The following is a 27,296-nucleotide window of genomic DNA, read 5'->3' as shown; positions in this document are numbered from 1 at the left end:
CTGCTGATGCTGCTGATGACACTGCTGATGAGCTGCTGCTGATGCTGCTGATGATGATGCTGATGACACTGCTGATGCTGATGACACTGCTGATGAAGCTGCTGCTGATGACGACGCTGCTGATGATGATGCTGCTGATGACGACGCTGCTGATGACGACGCTGCTGATGACGCTGGTTATGACGCGGCTCCGTACCCGTGCACCCCTCCCCCGTACCGCCACCCCCGCCCGGCCCCTCCCCCCCCCCTGTGCCCCGTCGTCTCCATGGCGACCCCGCATCCGCCCCCTCCGGCCATCGTCGCGGCAACCGGAGGCCTGCTGCGGAGCGACCCCCGGAGACGGTCGCCGTGGCGACGGTCGCCGACGCCGACGCGGCTGATGAGGCGGCCGAGGGCGAAGATGCGAGCGGCGAGGGCTCAGAGCGAACTCCAGGGCGCCAAACTGGAGGCTCAGCAGCGAGGAGGCATCCACAGCGCCCGGCATCTCCACAGCCAGGGATGGGATCTGGGGAGGGGGTGGGGTGGGGGGGTGGGGGGGGGTGAGGGGGGTGGGGGGGGGTGGGGTGGGGAGGTGAGGGGGTGGGGGGGTGAGGGGGTGGGGGGGTGGGGGGGGGGGTGAGGTGACACTCGCCACATATGGAGAGACTCACCAACTCAGCAACCCATCTACTCAGCCACACGCTCACTCACTCGACCACCCCACCCACTCAACCACCCATCCACCCACTCACCCACCCACCCACTCAACCACCCACCCACCCACTCGCCCACCCACTCACCCACTTACTCACTCACCCACCCACCCACTCACTCACCCACCCACTCACTCAACCACCAACCCACTCACCAACCAACTCAACCACCCACCCACCCAACTCACCCACCCACCCACCAACCCACCCACTCACTCACTCAACCACCCACCCACCCACCTCGCTCGCTCACCCACCCACCCCCCCGCTCACTCACCCCCTCACCCACCCGCCCACCGCCCCACCCACTCGCCCACCCGCCCACCCACTCGCCCACCGCCCACCCACTCGCCCACCCGCCCACCAACCCACCCACCCACTCAACCACCCACCACCCACTCGCTCGCTCACCCACCCACCCCCCCGCTCACTCACCCCCTCACCCACCCGCCCACCCGCCCACCCACTCGCCCACCCGCCCACCCACTCGCCACCCGCCCACCCACTCGCCCACCGCCCACCCACCCGCCCACCCACTCACCCACCCGCCCACCCACTCACTCACCCCCTCACCCACCCACCCACTCACCCACCTACTCACCCACCCACCCACCAACCCACTCACCCACCCACCCACTCACCCACCCACTGATCCACCCACTCACTCACCCATCCACCCACTCACACACCAACCCACCCACTCACCTACTCACACACCAACCCACCCAATCACCCACCCACCCACCCACTCACTCACTCAACCACCCACCCACCCACTCACACACCAAACCACCCACCCACTCACTCACCCACACACTCACTCAACCACCCACCCACCCACTCACCCACCCACCCACTCACCCACCCACCCACCCACTCACCCACCCACTCACCCACCCACCCACTCACCCACCCACCCACTCACCCACCCCCTCACCCCCTCACCCACTCACCCACCCACTCACCCACCCCCTCACCCCCTCACCCACTCACCCACCCACCCACTCGCTCACCCACCCACCCACCCACCCCCCCACTCACTCACCCCCTCACCCGCCCACCCACCCCCTCACCCGCCCACCCACCCGCCCACCCGCCCACCCACTCGCCCACCCACTCACCCCCTCGCCCACCCACCCACTCACCCACCCACCCACTCATTCACCCACCCACCCACCCACTCATTCACCCACCCACCCACCCACTCATTCACCCACCCACCCACTCACCCACCCACTCACCCACCCACCCACCCACCCACCCACCCACCCACCCACCCACTCACCCACCCACCCACCCACCCACTCACCCACCCACCCACTAACCCACCCACCCACCCACTCACCCACCCCCTCACCCCCTCACCCACTCACCCACCCACCCACTCGCTCACCCACCCACCCCCCCACTCACTCACCCCCTCACCCACCCACCCACCCCCTCATCCACCCACCCACCCGCCCACCCGCTCACCCACCCGCTCACCCACCCGCCCACCCGCTCACCCACCCGCCCACCCACCCACTCACCCCCTCACCCACCCACCCACCCACCCCCTCACCCACCCACCCACTCACCCACCCACCCACTCATTCACCCACCCACTCACTCACCCACCCACTCACCCACCCACCCACTCACCCACCCACCCACTAACCCACCCACCCACTCACCCACCCACCCGCTCACCCACCCACCCACTAACCCGCCCACACACTCACCCACCCACCCACCCACCCACTCACCCCCTCACCCACCCACTCACCCCCTCACCCACCCACTCACCCCCTCACCCACCCACTCACCCCCTCACCCACCCACTCACCCACTCACCCACCCACCCACTCACCCACCCACCCACTCACCCACCCACCCACTCACCCACCCACTCACCCACCCCCTCCCCTCACCCCCCTCACCCACCCACTCACCCACTCACCCACCCACCCACCCACCCACTCACCCACCCACTCACTCACCCACCCACCCACCCACTCACCCACCCACCCACTCACCCACCCACCCACTCACCCACCCACCCACCCACTCACCCACCCACCCACTCACCCACCCACCCACTCACCCGCCCACCCACCCGCTCACCCACCCGCCCGCCCACTCGCCCGCCCACCCGCCCACCCACTCGCTCACCCACCCACTCGCCCACCCGCCCACCCGCTCACCCACCCGCCCACCCACCCACCCGCCCACCCACTCACCCACTCACCCACCCACCCACTCACCCACCCACCCACCCACCCCCTCACCCACCCACCCACCCCCTCACCCACCCACCCACCCCCTCACCCACCCACCCATCCCCTCACCCACCCACCCATCCCCTCACCCACCCACCCACCCCCTCACCCACCCACCCACCCCCTCACCCACCCACCCACCCCTCACCCACCCACCCACCCCCTCACCCACCCACCCACCCCCTCACCCACCCACCCACTCACCCACCCCCTCACCCACCCACCCCCTCACCCACCCACCCACTCACCTACCCACCCACCCACTCACCTACCCACCCACCCACTCACCCACCCACTCACCCACCCACCCACCCCCTCACCCACCCACCCCCTCACCCACCCACCCACTCACCTACCCACCCACCCACTCACCTACCCACCCACCCACTCACCTACCCACCCACCCACTCACCCACCCACTCACCCACCCACCCCCTCACCCACCCCCTCACCCACCCACCCCCTCACCCACCCACTCACCCACCCACCCACCCACCCACTCACCCACCCACCCACCCACTCACCCACCCACCCACCCACCCACTCACCCACCCACCCACCCACTCACCCACCCACCCACCCACTCACCCACCCACCCACCCACCCACTCACCCACCCACCCACCCACTCACCCACCCACCCCCTCACCCACCCACCCCCTCACCCACCCACCCCCTCACCCACCCACCCCCTCACCCACCCACCCCCTCACCCACCCACCCACCCACCCCCTCACCCACCCACCCACCCACCCCCTCACCCACCCACCCACCCACCCCCTCACCCACCCACCCACCCACCCCCTCACCCACCCACCCACCCACCCCCTCACCCACCCACCCACCCACCCCCTCACCCACCCACCCACCCCCTCACCCACCCACTCATCCACCCACCCACCCACTCATCCACCCACCCACTCATCCACCCACCCACCCACCCACCCCCTCACCCACCCACTCATCCACCCACCCACCCACCCACCCACTCACCCACCCACTCACCCACCCACCCACCCACCCACTCACCCACCCACTCACCCACCCACCCACCCACTCATCCACCCACCCTCCCACTCATCCACCCACCCACTCACCCACCCACCCACCCACTCACCCACCCACCCACCCACTCACCCACCCACCCACCCACCCACTCACCCACCCACCCACCCACTCACCCACCCACCCACCCACCCACTCACCCACCCACCCACCCACCCACCCACTCACCCACCCACCCACTCACCCACCCACCCACCCACCCACCCACCCACCCACTCACCCACCCACCCACCCACCACCACCACTCACCCACCCACCCCCTCACCCACCCACCCACCCACCCCCCCACCCACCCACTCACCCACCACCACCACTCACCTTACTCTGCACCGGCAATTTCCTCCTCTGAGTCTTCATGCGCACCCCGGCACCACCACCACCACCACCTCCTCCTACGCCACCACCACCACCACCGCCACCACCACCACCACCAACTCCGCCCATCATCAAGTGAGACTCCAACTCCTTGCAGCTGGTGCCGGACGCTGGCACCATACCGCTTGCGGTCACAGCGCCAGCAGCTGCCGAGGGGAAGAAAGCCAGAGGCAAAGCTCCCCCAGGTAGCCTCTAGCAGGGCTGTAGGGGCAAGTGCTGCTAGTAGCAGCGCCACCTATGATGTACATACACACAAAGCTCCCCCAGGTAGCCTCTAGCAGGGCTTTAGGGGCAAGTGCTGCTAGTGGCAGCGCCACCTATGATGTACACACAAAGCTCCCCCAGGTAGCCTCTAGCAGGGCTGTAGGGGCAAGTGCTGCTAGTAGCAGCGCCGCCTATGATGTACACACAGACAAAGCTCCCCCAGGTAGCCTCTAGCAGGGCTGTAGGGGCAAGTGCTGCTAGTAGCAGCGCCGCCTATGATGTACACACAGACAAAGCTCCCCCAGGTAGCCTCTAGCAGGGCTGTAGGGGCAAGTGCTGCTAGTAGCAGCACCACCTATGATGTACACACAGACAAAGCTCCCCCAGGTAGACTCTAGCAGGGCTGCAGGGGCAAGTGCTGTTAGCGAGCACCTATGAAGGCTACCGGCACTGTGGCACACGAGGGGGTGGGTGGCCAGCACCACGCCCGACCGCCTTTGTCTCCCCAGTGCTGGCGATGTTCACACACCGCTACACCAGGTACTCATTTGAGGCTGAGTCGACCTAGGGGGAGGCCCAGGCCCAGTTCAGATAAATAATCGTCGCCGGTGTTGGCCGTGCACGGGAATCGAACTCGGGTCGCCGGGTTCGTAGCGCTAATCACTACGCCACCGCTCCCCACACACAAAGACAAAGATCCCCCGTATAGCCTCGACAGATTTGAGGAGGGAGTGTTTTTGGTGAGCGCCTGTGAAGGCACACACACAGACACACACACAGACACACACAGACACACGCTGACACACACGCAGACACACACACAGACACACACACACACACAGACACACACAGACACACACAGACACACACGCAGACACACACAGACACACACACAGACACACACGCAGACAACAACAACCGCCATTCGCCACTAAGTGGCGGTGACGTCACCACGACGCTTGTGCCAGGCTAGGTGCACCTTGAGGCCACGTGAAGTGTCGAACGCCCGCCGGCAGGAGGTCATGGGGCAGACCCATTGAGTGCCATGGGTTGTACTGCTGTGCCAGGCTAGGTGCAGGAGGAGGAGGTCATGTGACAGACCTAGCAGGTGCCATGGGTTGTACTGCTGTGCCAGGCTAGGTACATAAGGAGGATGTCACGGGGCAGACCCTGCAGATGCCACGGGTCGACTAAGATGACCGAGATGAGTGGCTGATGCACCACCTGTGCCCCCCTACTGTGCCAAACTTGCTGTGCTTTAGCCACCCGGCGCTCCGCTCGTTGTTGTGACACACACACACAGACTGACACACGCACACACTAACACACTGACACACACAAAATGACACAGACCGACACCGACACACACACTGACACACACACAGACTGACACACAGACTGACACACACACACAGACTGACACACACACAGACTGACACACACACAGACTGACACACACACAGACTGACACACACACACAGTCACACACACACTGACACACACCGACACACACACCGACACACACACACCGACACACACTCACACTGACACACACACACTGACACACACACACTGACACACTCACACGGACACACACACTGACACACACACTGACACACACACTGACACACACTCACACTCACACACACTCACACTGACACACACACACTGACACGCACACACACTGACACACACACACACACTGACACACACAGACTGACACACACACAGACACACAGACACACACACACACTGACACACACACTGACACACACACACCGACACACACTCACCAAACGAGGTTCCGCCTGCTGAGGAAGAGACAGGAGCCAGACCAATGGATCCAGCCCAGGGAGTAGAACTCTGTTGAAGACATCACCACCATCGCCACCATCACCAACATCACCACCATCACCAACATCACCACCATCACCACCATCACGATCATCACTAACATCGCCACCACTACAACCATCATCACCATCACTAACATCACCATCATGACCACCATCACCACCATCATTACCACCACCCCCACAACCCACCATCACCACCACCACCCACAATCATTACCACCATCATTACCATCACTAACATCACCATCATGACCACCATCACCACAATCATTACCACCATCATCATCATCATCACCACCACCACAAACACAAATAGCATCACTCAGCTGCAGCTGCTGCTGCTGCCACTAATACTACTCGATTGTTGCTTGTCACTCACCACGCCTCTCACTCACCACGCCTCTCACTCACCACGCCTCTCACTCACCACGCCTCTCACTCACCACGCCTCTCACTCACCACGCCTCTCACTCACCACGCCTCTCACTCACCACGCCTCTCACTCACCACGCCTCTCACTCACCACGCCTCTCACTCACCACGCCTCTCACTCACCACGCCTCTCACTCACCACGCCTCTCACTCACCACGTCCATCACTCACCACGCCTCTCACTCACCACGCCTCTCACTCACCACGCCTCTCACTCACCACGCCTCTCACTCACCACGCCTCTCACTCACCACGCCTCTCACTCACCACGCCTCTCACTCACCACGCCTCTCACTCACCACGCCTCTCACTCACCACGTCCATCACTCACCACGCCTCTCACTCACCACGCCTCTCACTCACCACGCCTCTCACTCACCACGCCTCTCACTCACCACGTCCATCACTCACCACGCCTCTCACTCACCACGTCCATCACTCACCACGCCTCTCACTCACCACGCCTCTCACTCACCACGCCTCTCACTCACCACGTCCATCACTCACCACGCCTCTCACTCACCACGCCTCTCACTCACCACGCCTCTCACTCACCACGTCCATCACTCACCACGCCTCTCACTCACCACGCCTCTCACTCACCACGCCTCTCACTCACCACGCCTCTCACTCACCACGCCTCTCACTCACCACGCCTCTCACTCACCACGCCTCTCACTCACCACGCCTCTCACTCACCACGCCTCTCACTCACCACGCCTCTCACTCACCACGCCTCTCACTCACCACGCCTCTCACTCACCACGCCTCTCACTCACCACGCCTCTCACTCACCACGCCTCTCACTCACCACGCCTCTCACTCACCACGCCTCTCACTCACCACGCCTCTCACTCACCACGCCCATCACTCACCACGCCTCTCACTCACCACGCCTCTCACTCACCACGCCTCTCACTCACCACGCCCATCACTCACCACGCCTCTCACTCACCACGCCTCTCACTCACCACGCCTCTCACTCACCACGCCTCTCACTCACCACGTCCATCACTCACCACGCCTCTCACTCACCACGCCTCTCACTCACCACGCCTCTCACTCACCACGCCTCTCACTCACCACGCCTCTCACTCACCACGCCTCTCACTCACCACGTCCATCACTCACCACGCCCCTCACTCACCACGCCTCTCACTCACCACGCCTCTCACTCACAACGCCTCTCACTCACCACGCCTCTCACTCACCACGCCTCTCACTCACCACGTCCATCACTCACCACGCCTCTCACTCACCACGCCTCTCACTCACCACGCCTCTCACTCACCACGCCTCTCACTCACCACGCCTCTCACTCACCACGTCCATCACTCACCACGCCTCTCACTCACCACGCCTCTCACTCACCACGCCTCTCACTCACCACGCCTCTCACTCACCACGCCTCTCACTCACCACGTCCATCACTCACCACGCCTCTCACTCACCACGCCTCTCACTCACCACGCCTCTCACTCACCACGCCTCTCACTCACCACGCCTCTCACTCACCACGCCTCTCACTCACCACGCCTCTCACTCACCACGTCCATCACTCACCACGCCTCTCACTCACCACGTCCATCACTCACCACGCCTCTCACTCACCACGCCTCTCACTCACCACGCCCCTCACTCACCAGACTGCGGGTCCCATTGCCCTGCTGCTGCTGCTGCTGCTGCAGCTGCTGCTGCTGCAGCTGCTGCTGCTGTTGCTGCAGCAGCTGCTGCTGCTGCTTGTGCTGCTGCTGCTGCTGCTGTGAGCTCTGCGCCATGAGCTGCTCCAGGAAGAGGGAGGCGCTTGTTGACTTCGCCTGAGACTCCAGCAGGGAGGCCGTCGTGGACACGGGAGAGGGGACCACCTGGGTGGGTGGGGGGGTGAGTGGGGGGTGAGTGGGGGTGAGTGAGAGGTGAGTGGGGGTGATTGGGGGGTGAGTGGGGGTTAGTGGGGGGTGAGTGGGGGTGAGTGGGGAGTGAGTGGGTGAGTAAGTGGGTGGGTGGGCAAGTGGGTGGGCGGGTGAGTGGGCGGGTGAGTGAGTGGCGAGTGGGTGAGTGAGTGGGTGGGTGAGTGGGTGGGTGAGTGGGTGGGCAAGTGGGTGAGTGGGTGGGTGAGTGGGTGGGTGAGTGGGTGGGTGAGTGGGCGGGTGAGTGAGTGGGTGGGTGGGCGGGTGAGTGAGTGGGTGAGTGAGTGAGTGAGTGGGTGGGCAAGTGGGTGGGTGGGTGAGTGGGGGGTGGGGGGTGAGTGAGGGGTGAGTGGGGGGTGAGTGGGGGGTGAGTGGGGTGAGTGAGTGGTGAGTGAGTAGCGAGTGAGTGGGTGGGTGAGTGAGTGGGTGAGTGAGTGTGACCACGGTGGTGATGCTTGTAAGCCGTGAGTAGTTGAGTGAGCGTGAGAGGTGAGCTTAGTCACTGAGTGGTGAGTAGGTGAGTGTGTGGGTGAGAGAGTGAGTGATGAGTGAGTGGGGGGGTGAGTGGGTGGGTGGGTGGGTGGGTGAGTGGGTGGGTGGGTGAGTGAGTGAGTGAGTGGTGAGTGAGTGGGGGGGTGAGTGGGGGAGTGAGTGGGTGAGTGAGTGGTGATGCTTGTAAGTAGTTGAGTGAGCGTGAGTGGTACGCTCAGTCACTGAGTGGGTGAGCAAGTAGGTGGGTGAGTGAGTGAGTGGGTGGGTGAGTGAGTGAGTGGGTGAGTGAGTGAGTGAGTGGGTGGGTGAGTGGGTGAGTGGGTGAGTGAGTGGGTGGGTGGGTGAGTGAGTGGGTGGGTGGGTGGGTGTGTGGGTGAGTGAGTGGGTGGGTGAGTGGGTGTGTGGGTGAGTGAGTGGGTGAGTGGGTGTGTGGGTGAGTGAGTGGGTGAGTGGGTGAGTGGGTGAGTGGGTGAGTGGGTGAGTGGGTGGGTGGGTGAGTGGCTGGGTGAGTGGGTGTGTGGGTGAGTGAGTGGGTGGGTGAGTGAGTGAGTGGGTGAGTGAGTGAGTGAGTGGGTGGGTGAGTGAGTGGGTGAGTGGGTGAGTGGGTGAGTGGGTGAGTGAGTGGGTGGGTGGGTGAGTGGGTGGGTGAGTGGGTGTGTGGGTGAGTGAGTGGGTGGGTGGGTGAGTGGGTGAGTGGGTGGGTGGGTGGGTGTGTGGGTGAGTGGGTGGGTGAGTGGGTGGGTGGGTGAGTGGGTGAGTGGCTGGGTGAGTGGGTGTGTGGGTGAGTGAGTGGGTGAGTGAGTGAGTGGGTGGGTGAGTGGGTGGGTGAGTGGGTGTGTGGGTGAGTGGGTGGGTGGGTGGGTGTGTGGGTGAGTGAGTGGGTGAGTGAGTGGGTGGGTGAGTGGGTGTGTGGGTGAGTGAGTGGGTGAGTGAGTGGGTGGGTGGTGAGTAGGTGAGTGGGTGAGTGGGTGAGTGGGTGAGTGAGTGGGTGGGTGAGTGGGTGAGTGGGTGTGTGGGTGAGTGAGTGGGTGGGTGAGTGGGTGAGTGGGTGGGAGGGTGAGTGAGTGGGTGAGTGAGTGGGTGGGAGGGTGAGTGGATGAGTGAGTGGGTGGGTGGTGAGTAGGTGAGTGGGTGAGTGAGTGAGTGAGTGTGACCACGGTGGTGATGCTTGTAAGCCGTGAGTGGCTGAGTGAGCGTGAGAGGTGAGCTCACACTCACCTCACACTCACGGCTCTTGATGTTGCACAGAGAATTTCCCCCCTGATGGTGACACTGGTGAGCCACACAGGGTCTACAAGTGTGCAAGCCTCACCGGGCGAGCGAAGCGAGCGAGCGTGGTGAGTGTGAATGGGTGGGTGAGAGGCTGAGTGGTCGAGTGAGTGAGTGAGTGGGTGGGTGGGTGAGTGAGTGAGTGGCCGAGCGAGCGAGCGGCCGAGTGAACGAGTGAGTGGTTGAGTGAGTGAGCGAGTGGTCGAGTGAGTAGGTGAGCGGGTTCGTGAGTAGTTGAGTGTGTGAGTGAATGAATAGGTGGGTGAGTGAGTAGGTGAGTGGGTGTGTGGGTGAGTGGGTGTGTGTGTGAGTAGCTGAGTGTGTGCGAGTGCGTGCGCGAGTAGGTGAGTGTGAGTGAATGTGTGAGTGAGTAGGTGAGTGTGTGAGTAGGTGAGTCTGTGAGTGAGTCTGTGAGTGAGTGTGTGAGTGAGTGTGTGAGTGTGTGTGTGAGTGAGTGTGTGAGTAGGTGAGTAGCTGAGTGTGTGAGTAGCTGAGTGTGTGTGTGAGTAGCTGAGTGTGTGTGTGAGTAGCTGAGTGTGTGTGTGAGTAGCTGAGTGTGTGTGTGAGTAGCTGAGTGTGAGTGAGTGTGTGAGTGAGTGCGTGAGTGAGTGAGTAGCTGAGTGTGTGAGTGAGTGTGTGTGTGAGTAGCTGAGTGTGTGTGTGAGTGAGTGTGTGAGTGAGTGAGTAGCTGAGTGTGTGTGTGAGTAGCTGAGTGTGTGAGTAGCTGAGTGTGTGTGCGAGTAGGTGAGTGTGTGAGTAGGTGAGTCTGTGAGTGAGTAGGTGAGTGTGTGAGTGTGTGTGTGAGGAGCTGAGTGTGTGAGTGAGTGTGTGAGTAGTTGAGTGTGTGTGAGTAGGTGAGTGTGTGAGTAGGTGAGTCTGTGAGTGAGTAGGTGAGTGTGTGTGTGAGTGAGTAGGTGAGTGTGTGAGTAGGTGAGTCTGTGAGTGAGTAGGTGAGTGTGTGAGTGTGTGTGTGAGGAGCTGAGTGTGTGAGTGAGTGTGTGAGTAGTTGAGTGTGAGTGAGTAGGTGAGTGTGTGAGTAGGTGAGTCTGTGAGTGAGTAGGTGAGTGTGTGAGTGAGTGTGTGAGTAGCTGAGTGAGTGAGTGTGTGAGTGAGTGTGTGTGTGAGTAGGTGAGTGTATGTGTGAGTGAGTAGGTGAGTGTGTGTGTGAGTGAGTAGGTGTGTGAGTGAGTAGGTGAGTGTGTGAGTGAGTGAGTAGCTGAGTGAGTGAGTGTGTGAGTAGCTGAGTGTGTGAGTGAGTGTGTGAGTGTGTGAGTGAGTAGCTGAGTGTGTGAGTGTGTGAGTAGCTGAGTGTGTGAGTGAGTGTGTGAGTAGCTGAGTGTGTGAGTGAGTGTGTGAGTGAGTGTGTGAGTAGCTGAGTGAGTGAGTGAGTGTGTGAGTAGCTGAGTGTGTGAGTGAGTGTGTGAGTGAGTGTGTGAGTGAATGCGTGTGTGAGTGAGTGTGTGAGTGAGTGTGTGAGTGCGTGAGTGAGTGTGTGAGTGAGTAGCTGAGTGTGTGAGTGAGTGTGTGAGTGAGTAGCTGAGTGTTGAGTGAGTGTGTGAGTGAGTAGCTGAGTGTTGAGTGAGTGTGTGAGTGAGTAGCTGAGTGTGTGAGTGTGTGAGTGAGTAGCTGAGTGTGTGAGTGTGTGAGTGAGTGTGTGAGTGAGTGTGTGAGTGAGTAGCTGAGTGAGTGAGTGTGTGAGTAGCTGAGTGTGTGAGTGAGTGTGTGAGTGAATGCGTGTGTGAGTGAGTGTGTGAGTGAGTGTGTGAGTGCGTGAGTGAGTGTGTGAGTGAGTAGCTGAGTGTGTGAGTGAGTGTGTGAGTGAGTAGCTGAGTGTTGAGTGAGTGTGTGAGTGAGTAGCTGAGTGTGTGAGTGTGTGAGTGAGTGTGTGAGTGAGTAGCTGAGTGTGTGAGTGAGTGTGTGAGTGAGTAGCTGAGTGTTGAGTGAGTGTGTGAGTGAGTAGCTGAGTGTGTGAGTGTGTGAGTGAGTAGCTGAGTGTGTGAGTGTGTGAGTGAGTAGCTGAGTGTGTGAGTGAGTAGCTGAGTGTGTGAGTAGCTGAGTGTGTGAGTGAGTAGCTGAGTGTGTGAGTGAGTGTGTGAGTGAGTGAGTGTGTGAGTGAGTGTGTGAGTGAGTGTGTGAGTGAGTAGCTGAGTGTGTGAGTGTGTGAGTGAGTAGCTGAGTGTGTGAGTGAGTAGCTGAGTGAGTGTGTGAGTAGCTGAGTGTGTGAGTGAGTGTGTGAGTGTGTGAGTGAGTGTGTGAGTGAGTAGCTGAGTGTGTGAGTGAGTGTGTGAGTGAGTGCGTGAGTGAGTGAGTAGCTGAGTGTGTGAGTGAGTGTGTGTGTGAGTAGCTGAGTGTGTGTGTGAGTGAGTGTGTGAGTGAGTGAGTAGCTGAGTGTGTGAGTAGCTGAGTGTGTGTGTGAGTAGCTGCGTGTGTGAGTAGCTGAGTGTGTGTGCGAGTAGGTGAGTGTGTGAGTAGGTGAGTCTGTGAGTGAGTAGGTGAGTGTGTGAGTGTGTGTGTGAGGAGCTGAGTGTGTGAGTGAGTGTGTGAGTAGTTGAGTGTGTGTGAGTAGGTGAGTCTGTGAGTGAGTAGGTGAGTGTGTGTGTGTGTGAGTAGGTGAGTGTATGTGTGAGTGAGTAGGTGAGTGTGTGTGTGAGTGAGTAGGTGTGTGAGTGAGTAGGTGAGTGTGTGAGTGAGTGAGTAGCTGAGTGAGTGAGTGAGTGTGTGAGTAGCTGAGTGTGTGAGTGAGTGTGTGAGTGTGTGAGTGAGTAGCTGAGTGTGTGAGTGAGTGTGTGAGTAGCTGAGTGTGTGAGTGAGTGTGTGAGTAGCTGAGTGTGTGAGTAGCTGAGTGTGTGAGTGTGTGAGTGTGTGAGTGAGTAGCTGAGTGTGTGAGTGAGTGTGTGAGTAGCTGAGTGTGTGAGTGAGTGTGTGAGTGAGTGTGTGAGTAGCTGAGTGAGTGAGTGTGTGAGTGAGTGAGTGTGTGAGTAGCTGAGTGTGTGAGTGAGTGTGTGAGTGAGTAGCTGAGTGTGTGAGTGAGTGAGTGTGTGAGTGAGTGTGTGAGTGAGTAGCTGAGTGAGTGTGTGAGTGAGTAGCTGAGTGTGTGAGTGAGTGTGTGAGTGAGTGTGTGAGTGAGTGTGTGAGTGAGTAGCTGAGTGTGTGAGTGAGTGTGTGAGTGAGTAGCTGAGTGTTGAGTGAGTGTGTGAGTGAGTAGCTGAGTGTGTGAGTGTGTGAGTGAGTAGCTGAGTGTGTGAGTGAGTAGCTGAGTGTGTGAGTGAGTAGCTGAGTGTGTGAGTGAGTAGCTGAGTGTGTGAGTGAGTGTGTGAGTGAGTGAGTGTGTGAGTGAGTGTGTGAGTGAGTGTGTGAGTGAGTGCGTGAGTGAGTGTGTGATTGAGTAGCTGAGTGTGTGAGTGAGTGTGTGAGTGAGTAGCTGAGTGTTGAGTGAGTGTGTGAGTGAGTAGCTGAGTGTGTGAGTGTGTGAGTGAGTAGCTGAGTGTGTGAGTGAGTAGCTGAGTGTGTAGCTGAGTGTGTGAGTGAGTAGCTGAGTGTGTGAGTGAGTAGCTGAGTGTGTGAGTGAGTGTGTGAGTGAGTGTGTGAGTGAGTGTGTGAGTGAGTGTGTGAGTGAGTAGCTGAGTGTGTGAGTGTGTGAGTGAGTAGCTGAGTGTGTGAGTGAGTAGCTGAGTGAGTGTGTGAGTAGCTGAGTGTGTGAGTGAGTGTGTGAGTGAGTGAGTGTGTGAGTGTGTGAGTGAGTAGCTGAGTGAGTGTGTGAGTAGCTGAGTGTGTGAGTGAGTGTGTGAGTGAGTGAGTGTGTGAGTGTGTGAGTGAGTAGCTGAGTGAGTGTGTGAGTAGCTGAGTGTGTGAGTGAATGTGTGAGTGAGTGAGTGTGTGAGTGAGTGTGTGAGTGAGTAGCTGAGTGTGTGAGTGAGTGTGTGAGTGAGTGCGTGAGTGAGTGAGTAGCTGAGTGTGTGAGTGAGTGTGTGAGTGAGTGAGTGAGTGTGTGAGTGAGTGAGTGAGTAGCTGAGTGTGTGAGTGAGTGTGTGAGTAGCTGAGTGTGTGAGTGTGTGAGTGAGTAGCTGAGTGTGTGAGTGAGTGTGTGAGTGAGTGTGTGAGTGAGTGTGTGAGTGAGTGTGTGAGTGAGTAGCTGAGTGTGTGAGTAGCTGAGTGTGTGAGTAGGTGAGTGTGTGAGTAGTTGAGTGTGTGAGCGAGTAGTTGAGTGTGTGAGTAGCTGAGCGTGTGAGTAGCTGAGCGAGTAGGTGAGTGTGTGAGCGTGTGAGTGAGCGTGCGAGTGAGCGTGCGGAGTCGACCCCCACCCCCCCCCACCACCCCCCCCCACCACCCCCCACCACGTACCCCCTTCCCGTAGCACGCCGGCGGGCTCCCCCGTGCCCCCTCGACCTGCAGCGAGTTGCTGAAAACGAGCGAGTGGGACAGCGAGGGGGGGGGCCGTGAACGGGGCGTGGAGTGGGGGGGGCGCCCCCCCCCTCCACCGCCCCTTCGTGGGGGGCGAGGAGCCCCCCACCCACCACTCCGGAGGGTCCCCGCGGGGCCCCCCCAGGGGGGGCCGTGGTGACGATGACCCCCGCCGCCGCCGACGACGGAGCCGACGGCTTCCTCAGCAGCGCGGCGATGTCGATGCTGCGGCGGAGGGGGCGGGGCCAAGGGTGGAGGGGGCGGGGCGAAGGTGTGAAGGGGGCGGGGCGAAGGTGTGAAGGGGGCGGGGCGAAGGTGTGAAGGGGGCGGGGCGAAGGTGTGAAGGGGGCGGGGCGAAGGGTGAAGGGGGCGGGGCGAAGGGTGAAGGAGGCGGGGCGAAGTGGGCGGGGCGAAGGGCGAATGGTGAAGGGTGCGGGGCGAAGGGGGCGGGGCGAAAGGTGAAGTGGGCGGGGCGAAGGGGGCGGGGCGAAGGGTGAAGTGGGCGGGGCGAAGGGGGCGGGGCGAAGGGTGAAGGGGGCGGGGCGAAGGGGGCGGGGCGAAGGGTGAAGGGGGCGGGGCGAAGGGTGAAGGGGGCGGGGCGAAGGGTGAAGGGGGCGGGGCGAAGGGTGAAGGGGGCGGGGCGAAGTGGGCGGGGCGAAGGGCGAATGGTGAAGGGTGCGGGGCGAAGGAGGCGGGGCGAAGGGTGAAGTGGGCGGGGCGAAGGGGGCGGGGCGAAGGGTGAAGTGGGCGGGGCGAAGGGGGCGGGTGAAGGGTGAAGGGGGCGGGGCGAAGGGAGACAACTTGACACACTGAACTCACTCCTCATATCCCTCTTCCTCCACCTCACCGTGTCTCCCTCCTCCTCCACCTCCACCTCCACCCCGCGTGTGTCTCCCCTCGTGTCTCTCTCCCCGTGTCTCCCCTCGTGTCTCTCCCCCCGTGTCTCCCCCCCGTGTCTCCCTCCTCCTCGTGTCTCTCTCCCCGTGTCTCTCTCCTCCCCGTGTCTCTCTCCCCGTGTCTCCCCTCGTGTCTCTCCCCCCGTGTCTCCCCCCGTCTCTCTCCTCGTGTCTCTCTCCCCGTGTCTCTCCCCGTGTCTCTCTCCCCGTGTCTCCCCCCGTGTCTCCCCCCGTCTCTCTCCTCGTGTCTCTCTCCCCGTGTCTCTCCCCGTGTCTCTCTCCCCGTGTCTCCCCCCGTGTCTCCCCCCGTGTCTCCCCCCCGTGTCTCTCTCCTCGTGTCTCTCTCCCCATGTCTCTCTCCCCATGTCTCTCCCCGTGTCTCTCTCCCCGTGTCTCCCCTCGTGTCTCTCCCCCCGTGTCTCCCCCCGTGTCTCCCCTCGTGTCTCCCCCCGTGTCTCCCCCCGTGTCTCCCCCCGTGTCTCCCCTCGTGTCTCTCTCCTCGTGTCTCTCTCCCCGTGTTTCTCTCCCCGTGTTTCTCTCCCCGTGTCTCTCTCCCCGTGTCTCTCTCCCCGTGTCTCTCTCCCCATGTCTCTCCCCGTGTCTCTCTCCCCGTGTCTCTCTCCCCGTGTCTCTCTCCTCCCCGTGTCTCTCTCCCCGTGTCTCCCCTCGTGTCTCTCTCCCCGTGTCTCTCCCCGTGTCTCTCTCCCCGTGTCTCCCCTCGTGTCTCTCCCCCCGTGTCTCCCCCCGTGTCTCCCCCCGTGTCTCCCCCCGTGTCTCTCTCCTCGTGTCTCTCTCCCCGTGTCTCTCTCCCCGTGTCTCTCCCCCCGTGTCTCTCTCCCCGTGTCTCCCCCCGTGTCTCCCCCCGTGTCTCTCTCCTCGTGTCTCTCTCCCCGTGTCTCCCCCCGTGTCTCCCCCCGTGTCTCCCCCCGTGTCTCTCCCCGTGTCTCTCTCCCCGTGTCTCTCCCCGTGTCTCTCTCCCCGTGTCTCTCTCCCCGTGTCTCCCCCCGTGTCCCCCCCCGTGTCTCCCCCCGTGTCTCTCTCCCCGTGTCTCTCTCCCCGTGTCTCTCCCCGTGACTCTCTCCCCGTGTCTCTCTCCTCGTGTCTTTCCCCCCGTGTCTCCCCCCCGTGTCTCCCCCCGTGTCTCTCTCCCCGTGTCTCTCCCCATGTCTCTCTCCCCGTGTCTCCCCCCGTGTCTCTCTCCTCGTGTCTCTCTCCCCGTGTCTCTCTCCCCGTGTCTCCCCCCGTGTCTCCCCCCGTGTCTCCCCCCGTGTCTCTCTCCTCGTGTCTCTCTCCCCGTGTTTCTCTCCCCGTGTTTCTCTCCCCGTGTCTCTCTCCCCGTGTCTCTCTCCTCGTGTCTCTCTCCCCGTGTCTCTCTCCCCATGTCTCTCCCCGTGTCTCTCTCCCCGTGTCTCTCTCCTCCCCGTGTCTCTCTCCCCGTGTCTCCCCTCGTGTCTCTCTCCCCGTGTCTCTCCCCGTGTCTCTCTCCCCGTGTCTCCCCTCGTGTCTCTCCCCCCGTGTCTCCCCCCGTGTCTCCCCCCGTGTCTCTCTCCTCGTGTCTCTCTCCCCGTGTCTCTCTCCCCGTGTCTCTCCCCCCGTGTCTCCCCCCGTGTCTCCCCCCGTGTCTCTCTCCTCGTGTCTCTCTCCCCGTGTCTCTCTCCCCGTGTCTCCCCCCGTGTCTCCCCCCGTGTCTCCCCCCGTGTCTCTCCCCGTGTCTCTCTCCCCGTGTCTCTCCCCGTGTCTCTCTCCCCGTGTCTCTCCCCGTGTCTCTCTCCCCGTGTCTCTCTCCCCGTGTCTCCCCCCGTGTCTCTCTCCTCGTGTCTCTCTCCCCGTGTCTCTCTCCCCGTGTCTCCCCCCGTGTCTCCCCCCGTGTCTCTCTCCCCCCGTGTCTCTCTCCCCGTGTCTCTCTCCTCGTGTCTCTCTCCCCGTGTCTCTCTCCCCGTGTCTCTCCCCCCCACCAGCGCGCCCCCTGTGTGTCTCTCACGATTGTCCGGGCAGGAGCTGTGCGCTGGGCAGAGTCGCGGAGCCAGCACTGGACGCAGTGAACACCTTCGTCTCGATGATCTGGGACACGCGGGGAGACACGGGGGGAGACACGGGGGGGAGACACGCGGGGAGACACGGGGGGAGACACGGGGGGAGACACGGGGGGAGGAGACACGGGGGGAGACACGGGGGGGAGACACGGGGGGGAGACACAGGGAGGGAGACACGGGGGGAGACACGGGGGGGAGACACGGGGGGAGACACGGGGGGAGACACGGGGGGAGACACAGGGGGAGACACGGGGAGAGACACGGGGAGGGAGACACGGGGAGAGACACGGAGAGACACGGGGAGACACGGGGGGAGACACAGGGAGGGAGACACGGGGGGAGACACGGGGGGGAGACACGGGGGGAGACACGGGGGGAGACACGGGGGGAGACACGGGGGGAGACACGGGGGGAGACACGGGGGGAGACACGGGGGGAGACACGGGGGGAGACACGGGGGGAGACACGGGGGGAGGAGACACGGGGGGAGACACGGGGGGGAGACACGGGGGGGAGACACAGGGAGGGAGACACGGGGGGAACCACAGGGGGGGAGACACGGGGGGAGACACGGGGGGAGACACGGGGGGAGACACGGGGGGAGACACGGGGGGGAGACACGGGGGGAGACACGGGGGGAGGAGACACGGGGGGAGACACGGGGGGGAGACACGGGGGGGAGACACGGGGGGGAGACACAGGGAGGGAGACACGGGGGGAGACACGGGGGGAGACACGGGGGGAGACACGGGGGGAGGAGACACGGGGGGAGACACGGGGGGAGACACGGGGGGAGACACGCGGGGAGACACGGGGGGAGACACGGGGGGAGACACGGGGGGAGACACGGGGGGAGACACGGGGGGAGACACGGGGGGAGACACGGGGGGAGACACGGGGGGAGACACGGGGGGAGACACGGGGGGAGACACGCGGGGAGACACGGGGGGAGACACGAGGGGAGACACGGGGGGAGACACGAGGGGAGACACGGGGGGAGACACGGGGGGAGACACGGGGTGAGACACGGGGTGAGACACGGGGGGAGACACGGGGGGAGACACGGGGGGGAGACACGGGGGGAGGAGACACGGGGGGAGACACGGGGAGAGACACGGGGGGGAGACACGGGGGGAGACACGGGGGGGAGACACGGGGGGAGACACGGGGGGAGAAACGGGGGGGAGACACGGGGGAGAGACACGGGGGGAGACACGGGGGGAGACACGGGGTAAGACACGGGGGGAGACACGGGGGGAGACACGGGGGGGAGACACGGGGGGAGGAGACACGGGGGGAGACACGGGGAGAGACACAAGGGGGAGACACAAGGGGGAGACACGGGGGGAGACACGGGGGGGAGACACGGGGGGGAGACACGGGGGAGACACGGGGGGAGAAACGGGGGGGAGACACGGGGGAGAGACACGGGGGAGAGACACGGGGGGAGACACGGGGGGAAACACGGGGTAAGACACGGGGGGAGACACGGGGGGAGACACGGGGGGAGACACGGGGGGGAGACACGGGGGGAGGAGACACGGGGGGAGGAGACACGGGGGGAGACACAGGGGGGTGACACGGGGGGGAGACACGGGGGGGAGACACAGGGAGGGAGACACGGGGGGGAGACACGGGGGGGAGACACGGGGGAGACACGGGGGGGAGACACGGGGGGGAGACACGGGGGGGAGACACGGGGGGAGACACGGGGGGGAGACACGGGGGGAGACACGGGGGGAGACACGGGGGGGAGACACGGGGGGAGACACGGGGGGAGACACGGGGGGGAGACACGGGGGGGAGACACGGGGGGGAGACACGGGGGGAGACACGGGGGGAGACACGGGGGGGAGACACGGGGGGGAGACACGGGGGGGAGACACGGGGGGGAGACACGGGGGGAGACACGGGGGGAGACACGGGGGGAGACACGGGGGGGAGACACGGGGGGGAGACACGGGGAGAGACACGAGGGGAGACACGGGGGGAGACACGGGGGGGAGACACGGGGGGGAGACACGGGGGGAGACACGGGGGGAGACACGGGGGGAGACACGGGGGGAGACACGGGGGGAGACACGGGGGGAGACACGGGGGGAGACACGGGGGGAGACACGGGGGGGAGACACGGGGGGAGAGTCAGTGGCGTGCGTGACTCAGTGATGGTGAAGAGGTGGTGGTGGTGGTGAGGTGGTGATGAGGTGATGGTGGTGGTGGTGGTGATGAGGTGGTGGTGATGAGTTGGTGATGAGGTGGTGTGGTGGTGATGAGGTGGTGGTGATGAGGCGGTGTGGTGGTGATGAGGTGGTGATGAGGTGATAGTGGTGGTGTGGTGGTGGTGGTGATGAGGTGGTGGTGATGAGTTGGTGTGGTGGTGATGAGGTGGTGGTGATGAGGCGGTGTGGTGGTGATGATGTGGTGATGAGGTGATAGTGGTGGTGTGGTGGTGGTGGTGATGAGGTGATGGTGATGAGGTGGTGTGGTGGTGATGAGGTGGTGGTGATGAGGTGGTGGTGATGAGGTGGTGTGGTGGTGATGAGGTGGTGGTGATGAGTTGGTGATGAGGTGGTGTGGTGGTGATAATGAGATGGTGGTAATGAGGTGGTGGTGTGGTGGTGATGATGAGTTGGTGATGATGATGGTGGTGGTGATAGTAATGAGGTGGTGGTGATGAGGTGGTGGTGATGAGGTGGTGATGAGTTGGTGGTGAAGAGGTGATGGTGATGATGGTGATGAGGTGGTGGTGGTGATGAGTTGGTGATGATGAGCTGATGGTGATGATGGTGGTGGTGTGGTGGTGGTGGTGAGGTGGTGGTGGTGATGATGAGGTGGTGATGAGGTGGCGATGGTGATGAGGTGATGGTGGTGGTTATGAGGATGAGTTGGTGGTGATGAGGTGGTGATGGTGATGATGGTGGTGATGAGGTGATGGTGATGATGGTGGTGATGAGTTGGTGGTGATGAGTTGGTGATGATGGTGGTGATGATGGTGGTGATGAGTTGGTGGTGATGAGTTGGTGATGATGATGGTGGTGATGAGTTGGTGATGAGGTGTTGGGGGTCTCACATCATCATTCCAGTCATCTACACCCCAGTCTTCCACTGCACGCCACGAACCTGGAACATCACCAACAGCGTTAACATCGTCACCATCGTCACCACCATCATCACCACCATCACCACCACCACCATCACCACCGTCCTCACCGTCATCACCATCATCACCGTCACCATTATCATCACCATCACCACCATCCTCACCACCGTCATCACCACCACCACCATCATCACCATCACCATCACCACCACCATCCTCACCACCACCACCACCATCACCACCACCATCACCACCGTCACCACCGTCATCACCACCACCACTGTCATCACCACCATCATCACCACCACCACCACCACCATCCTGACCACCACCACCACCACCATCCTCATCACCACCATCACCACCACCGTCACCATCACCACCACCACCATCATCACTATCATCACCACCACCACCATCATCATCATCACCATCACCACCACCACCATCCTCATCATCACCACCACCACCATCATCATCACCACCACCATCAGCGGCTCACCGTTGTCCGGCGCTGGCGTGTCCCCGAGTGGGGGGCTGGCCCCCCACTCGTCCACAAGCTTCGCGGAGTCCACGTGACTGCCCTCCGCGTCCAACGGGACACTGGTGGTGGTGGTGGTGGTGGCGGGAGGAGACGCACAGACACACAGAGACAAAGCTCCCCCGTGTAGCCTCCAGCAGACCGTAGGGGCAAGTGCCGTCTTGCGAGAAGCACCTACTAAACGCTACGAGGGGGGTGGGTGGGTGGCCAGCACCACGCCCGGCCGCCTTTGTCTCTCCCCCAGTGCTAGCGATGTGCACTGCACCGCTGGCTACACCGGGTAAGTCATTTGAGGCCGAGTCGACCTAGGGGAGGCCCAGGACCCGTTCAGATAATCGTCACCGGTGGTGTTGGCCGTGAGCGGGAATCGAACTCGGGTCGCCGGGTTCGTAGCGCAGCGTGGCGCTGATCACTACACTACCGCTCCCCACACACACAGACACACACACACACACAGACACACACACAGACACACACACACTCAGACACACACTCAGACACACACTCAGACACACACTCAGACACACACACACTCAGACAGACACACACACACACACAGACACACACACACTCACACAGACACACTCACACATAGACACACACTCACACAGACACACACTCACACACACACACACAGACACACACACAGACACACACTCACACACACAGACACACAGACACACACACTCAGACACACACACACTCACACAGACACACACTCACACAGACACACTCACACACAGACACACACTCACACAGACACACTCACACACAGACACACACTCACACACACACACAGACACACTCACACACAGACACACACTCACACAGACACACACTCACACAGACACACTCACACACAGACACACTCACACACAGACACACTCAGAGCACCAGTGAGTCACTCACCTGCCACTAGGCGTCACGTACCGTCCTCGCCCTCTGCCACGCGTGCCGACAAAGCCTGCCGCACAAACAACAAGACGGCCACACTTCACCGTCACCGTCACATCTGCATAGACTCACCACAGACTCACCACACAGAGACCCATAGACTCATCACACAGAGACCCACAGACTCATCACACAGAGACCCACAGACTCACCACACAGAGCGCCACAGACTCACCACACAGACCCACAGACTCACCACACAGAGCACCACAGACTCACCACAGACTCACCACAGACTCACCACAGACTCACCACAGACTCACCACACAGACCCACAGACTCATCACACAGAGCACCACAGACTCACCACAGACTCACCACACAGACCCACAGACTCACCACACAGAGCACCACAGACTCACCACACAGAGACCCACAGACTCACCACACAGACCCACAGACTCACCACACAGAGACCCACAGACTCACCACATAGAGACCCACAGACTCACCACACAGAGCGCCACAGACTCACCACAGACTCACCACACAGAGACCCACAGACTCACCACACAGACCCACAGACTCACCACACAGACCCACAGACTCACCACACAGAGCGCCACAGACTCACCACAGACTCACCACAGACTCACCACAGACTCACCACACAGACCCACAGACTCACCACACAGAGACCCACAGACTCACCACAGACTCACCACAGACTCACCACAGACTCACCACACAGACCCACAGACTCACCACACAGAGACCCACAGACTCACCACAGACTCACCACAGACTCACCACAGACTCACCACACAGACCCACAGACTCACCACACAGAGACCCACAGACTCACCACACAGAGACCCATAGACTCATCACACAGAGACCCACAGACTCACCACAGACTCACCACAGACTCACCACACAGAGCACCACAGACTCACCACAGACTCACCACAGACTCACCACACAGACCCACAGACTCATCACACAGAGACCCACAGACTCACCACAGACTCACCACAGACTCACCACACAGACCCACAGACTCATCACACAGAGACCCACAGACTCACCACAGACTCACCACAGACTCACCACACAGACCCACAGACTCACCACACAGAGACCCACAGACTCAACACACAGAGCACCACAGACTCACCACAGACTCACCACACAGAGACCCACAGACTCACCACACAGAGACCCACAGACTCATCACAGAGATCCACAGACTCACCACACAGACTCACCACAGACTCACCACACAGAGACCCATAGACTCACCACACAGAGACCCACAGACTCACCACACAGAGACCCACAGACTCACCACACAGAGACCCACAGACTCACCACACACAGAGACCCACAGACTCACCACACAGAGACCCACAGACTCATCACAGAGACCCACAGACTCACCACACAGACTCACCACAGACTCACCACACAGAGACCCATAGACTCACCACACAGAGACCCACAGACTCACCACACACAGAGACCCACAGACTCACCACACAGACTCACCACAGACTCACCACACAGAGACCCATAGACTCACCACACAGAGACCCACAGACTCACCACACAGAGACCCACAGACTCACCACACAGAGACCCACAGACTCACCACACACAGAGACCCACAGACTCACCACACAGAGACCCACAGACTCACCACACAGAGACCCACAGACTCATCACATAGACCCATAGACTCACCACACAGACCCACAGACTCACCACACAGAGACCCACAGACTCATCACACAGAGACCCACAGACTCACCACACAGAGACCCACAGACTCATCACATAGACCCATAGACTCACCACACAGACCCACAGACTCACCACACAGAGACCCACAGACTCACCACACAGACTCACCACAGACTCACCACACAGAGACCCACAGACTCACCACACAGAGACCCACAGACTCACCACACAGAGACCCACAGACTCACCACACAGAGACCCACAGACTCACCACACACAGAGACCCACAGACTCACCACACAGAGACCCATAGACTCACCACACAGAAACCCACAGACTCACCACACAGAGACCCACAGACTCACCACACAGAGACCCACAGAGACCCACAGACTTACCACAGAGACCCACAGAGACCCACAGACTCACCACAGAGACCCATAGAGACCCACAGAGACCCACAGACTCACCACAGAGACCCACAGAGACCCACAGAGACCCAGACTCACCATAGAGACCCACAGACTCACCACACAGAGACCCACAGACTCACCACAGAGACCCATAGAGACCCACAGAGACCCACAGACTCACCACAGAGACCCACAGAGACCCACATAGACCCAGACTCACCATAGAGACCCACAGACTCACCACAGAGACCCACAGAGACCCACAGACTCACCACAGAGACCCATAGAGACCCACAGAGACCCACAGACTCACCACAGAGACCCACAGAGACCCACATAGACCCAGACTCACCATAGAGACCCACAGACTCACCACATAGAGACCCACAGACTCACCACAGAGACCCATAGAGACCCACAGAGACCCACACTCACCACAGAGACCCACAGAGACCCACATAGACCCAGACTCACCATAGAGACCCACAGACTCACCACACAGAGACCCACAGACTCACCACAGAGACCCATAGAGACCCACAGAGACCCACAGACTCACCACAGAGACCCACAGAGACCCACATAGACCCAGACTCACCATAGAGACCCACAGACTCACCACACAGAGACCCACAGACTCACCACACAGAGACCCACAGACTCACCACACAGAGACCCACAGACTCACCACAGAGACCCACAGACTCACCACACAGAGACCCACAGACTCACCATAGAGACCCACAGACTCACCATAGAGACCCACAGACTCACCACACAGAGACCCACAGACTCACCACACAGAGACCCACAGACTCACCACACAGAGACCCACAGACTCACCACACAGAGACCCACAGACTCACCACAGAGACCCACAGACTCACCACACAGAGACCCACAGACTCACCATAGAGACCCACAGACTCACCACACAGAGACCCACACTCACCACACACAGAGACCCACAGACTCACCACACAGAGACCCACAGACTCACCACACAGAGACCCACACTCACCACACACAGAGACCCACAGACTCACCACACAGAGACCCACAGACTCACCACACAGAGACCCACAGACTCACCACACAGAGACCCACAGACTCACCACACAGAGATCCACAGACTCACCACACAGAGACCCAGACTCACCACACAGAGACCCACAGACTCACCACACAGAGACCCACAGACTCACCACACAGAGACCCACAGACTCACCACACAGAGACCCACAGACTCACCACACAGATCCACAGACTCACCACACAGAGACCCACAGACTCACCACACAGAGACCCACAGACTCACCACACAGAGATCCACAGACTCACCACACAGAGACCCACAGACTCACCACACAGAGACCCACAGACTCACCACACAGAGACCCACAGACTCACCACACAGAGACCCACAGACTCACCACACAGAGATCCACAGACTCACCACACAGAGACCCACAGACTCACCACACAGAGACCCACAGACTCACCACACAGAGACCCACAGACTCATCACACAGAGACCCACAGACTCACCACACAGAGACCCACAGACTCACCACACAGAGACCCACAGACTCACCACACAGAGACCCACAGACTCACCACACAGAGACCCACAGACTCACCACACAGAGACCCACAGACTCACCACACAGAGACCCACAGACTCACCATAGAGACCCACAGACTCACCACACAGAGACCCACAGACTCACCACCCAGAAACCCACAGACTCACCACACAGAGACCCACAGACTCACCACAGAGACCCACAGACTCACCACACAGAGACCCACAGACTCACCATAGAGACCCACAGACTCACCATAGAGACCCACAGACTCACCACACACAGAGACCCACAGACTCACCACACACAGAGACCCACAGACTCACCACACAGAGACCCACACTCACCACACAGAGACCCACAGACTCACCACACAGAGACCCACAGACTCACCACACAGAGACCCACAGACTCACCACACAGAGATCCACAGACTCACCACACAGAGACCCACAGACTCACCACACAGAGACCCACAGACTCACCACACAGAGACCCACAGACTCACCACACAGAGACCCACAGACTCACCACACAGAGACCCACAGACTCACCACACAGATCCACAGACTCACCACACAGAGACCCACAGACTCACCACACAGAGACCCACAGACTCACCACACAGAGATCCACAGACTCACCACACAGAGACCCACAGACTCACCACACAGAGACCCACAGACTCACCACACAGAGACCCACAGACTCACCACACAGAGACCCACAGACTCACCACACAGAGACCCACAGACTCACCACAGAGACCCACAGACTCACCACACAGAGACCCACAGGCTCACCACACAGAGACCCACAGACTCACCACACAGAGACCCACAGACTCACCACACAGAGACCCACAGACTCACCACACAGAGACCCACAGACTCATCACACAGAGACCCACAGACTCACCACACAGAGACCCACAGACTCACCACACAGAGACCCACAGACTCACCACACAGAGACCCACAGACTCATCACACAGAGACCCACAGACTCACCACACAGAGACCCACAGACTCACCACACAGAGACCCACAGACTCACCATAGAGACCCACAGACTCACCACACAGAGACCCACAGACTCACCACAGAGACCCACAGACTCACCACACAGAGACCCACAGAC

General features: G+C 61.0%; 1 protein-coding gene across 1 annotated transcript in view; it reads right to left on the bottom strand.

The window, feature by feature from the left end:
* Nucleotides 1-217: 217 nt before the first annotated feature.
* The window catches only part of LOC144953948 (uncharacterized), a gene marked incomplete at its 3' end in the record, with an annotated part of 45,385 nt that continues 18,306 nt past the window's right edge, over nt 218-27,296 (bottom strand). Inside the window, exons 8-16 of the mRNA XM_078884552.1 lie at nt 22,430-22,484; nt 21,482-21,582; nt 20,950-20,999; nt 17,828-17,907; nt 15,064-15,175; nt 8,525-8,746; nt 6,387-6,456; nt 4,333-4,535; nt 218-505 (exon numbers count right to left, since the gene is read on the bottom strand). Of these exons, the coding sequence (XP_078740678.1) occupies nt 218-505; nt 4,333-4,535; nt 6,387-6,456; nt 8,525-8,746; nt 15,064-15,175; nt 17,828-17,907; nt 20,950-20,999; nt 21,482-21,582; nt 22,430-22,484 (1,181 nt within the window). The remainder of the gene's footprint in view (nt 506-4,332; nt 4,536-6,386; nt 6,457-8,524; nt 8,747-15,063; nt 15,176-17,827; nt 17,908-20,949; nt 21,000-21,481; nt 21,583-22,429; nt 22,485-27,296) is intronic.

This window comes from Lampetra fluviatilis, unplaced genomic scaffold, assembly GCF_964198595.1.
Source record: "Lampetra fluviatilis unplaced genomic scaffold, kcLamFluv1.1 SCAFFOLD_805, whole genome shotgun sequence".
NCBI lineage: Eukaryota > Metazoa > Chordata > Hyperoartia > Petromyzontiformes > Petromyzontidae > Lampetra > Lampetra fluviatilis.
This window is presented reverse-complemented; position numbering and strand designations above follow the sequence as displayed.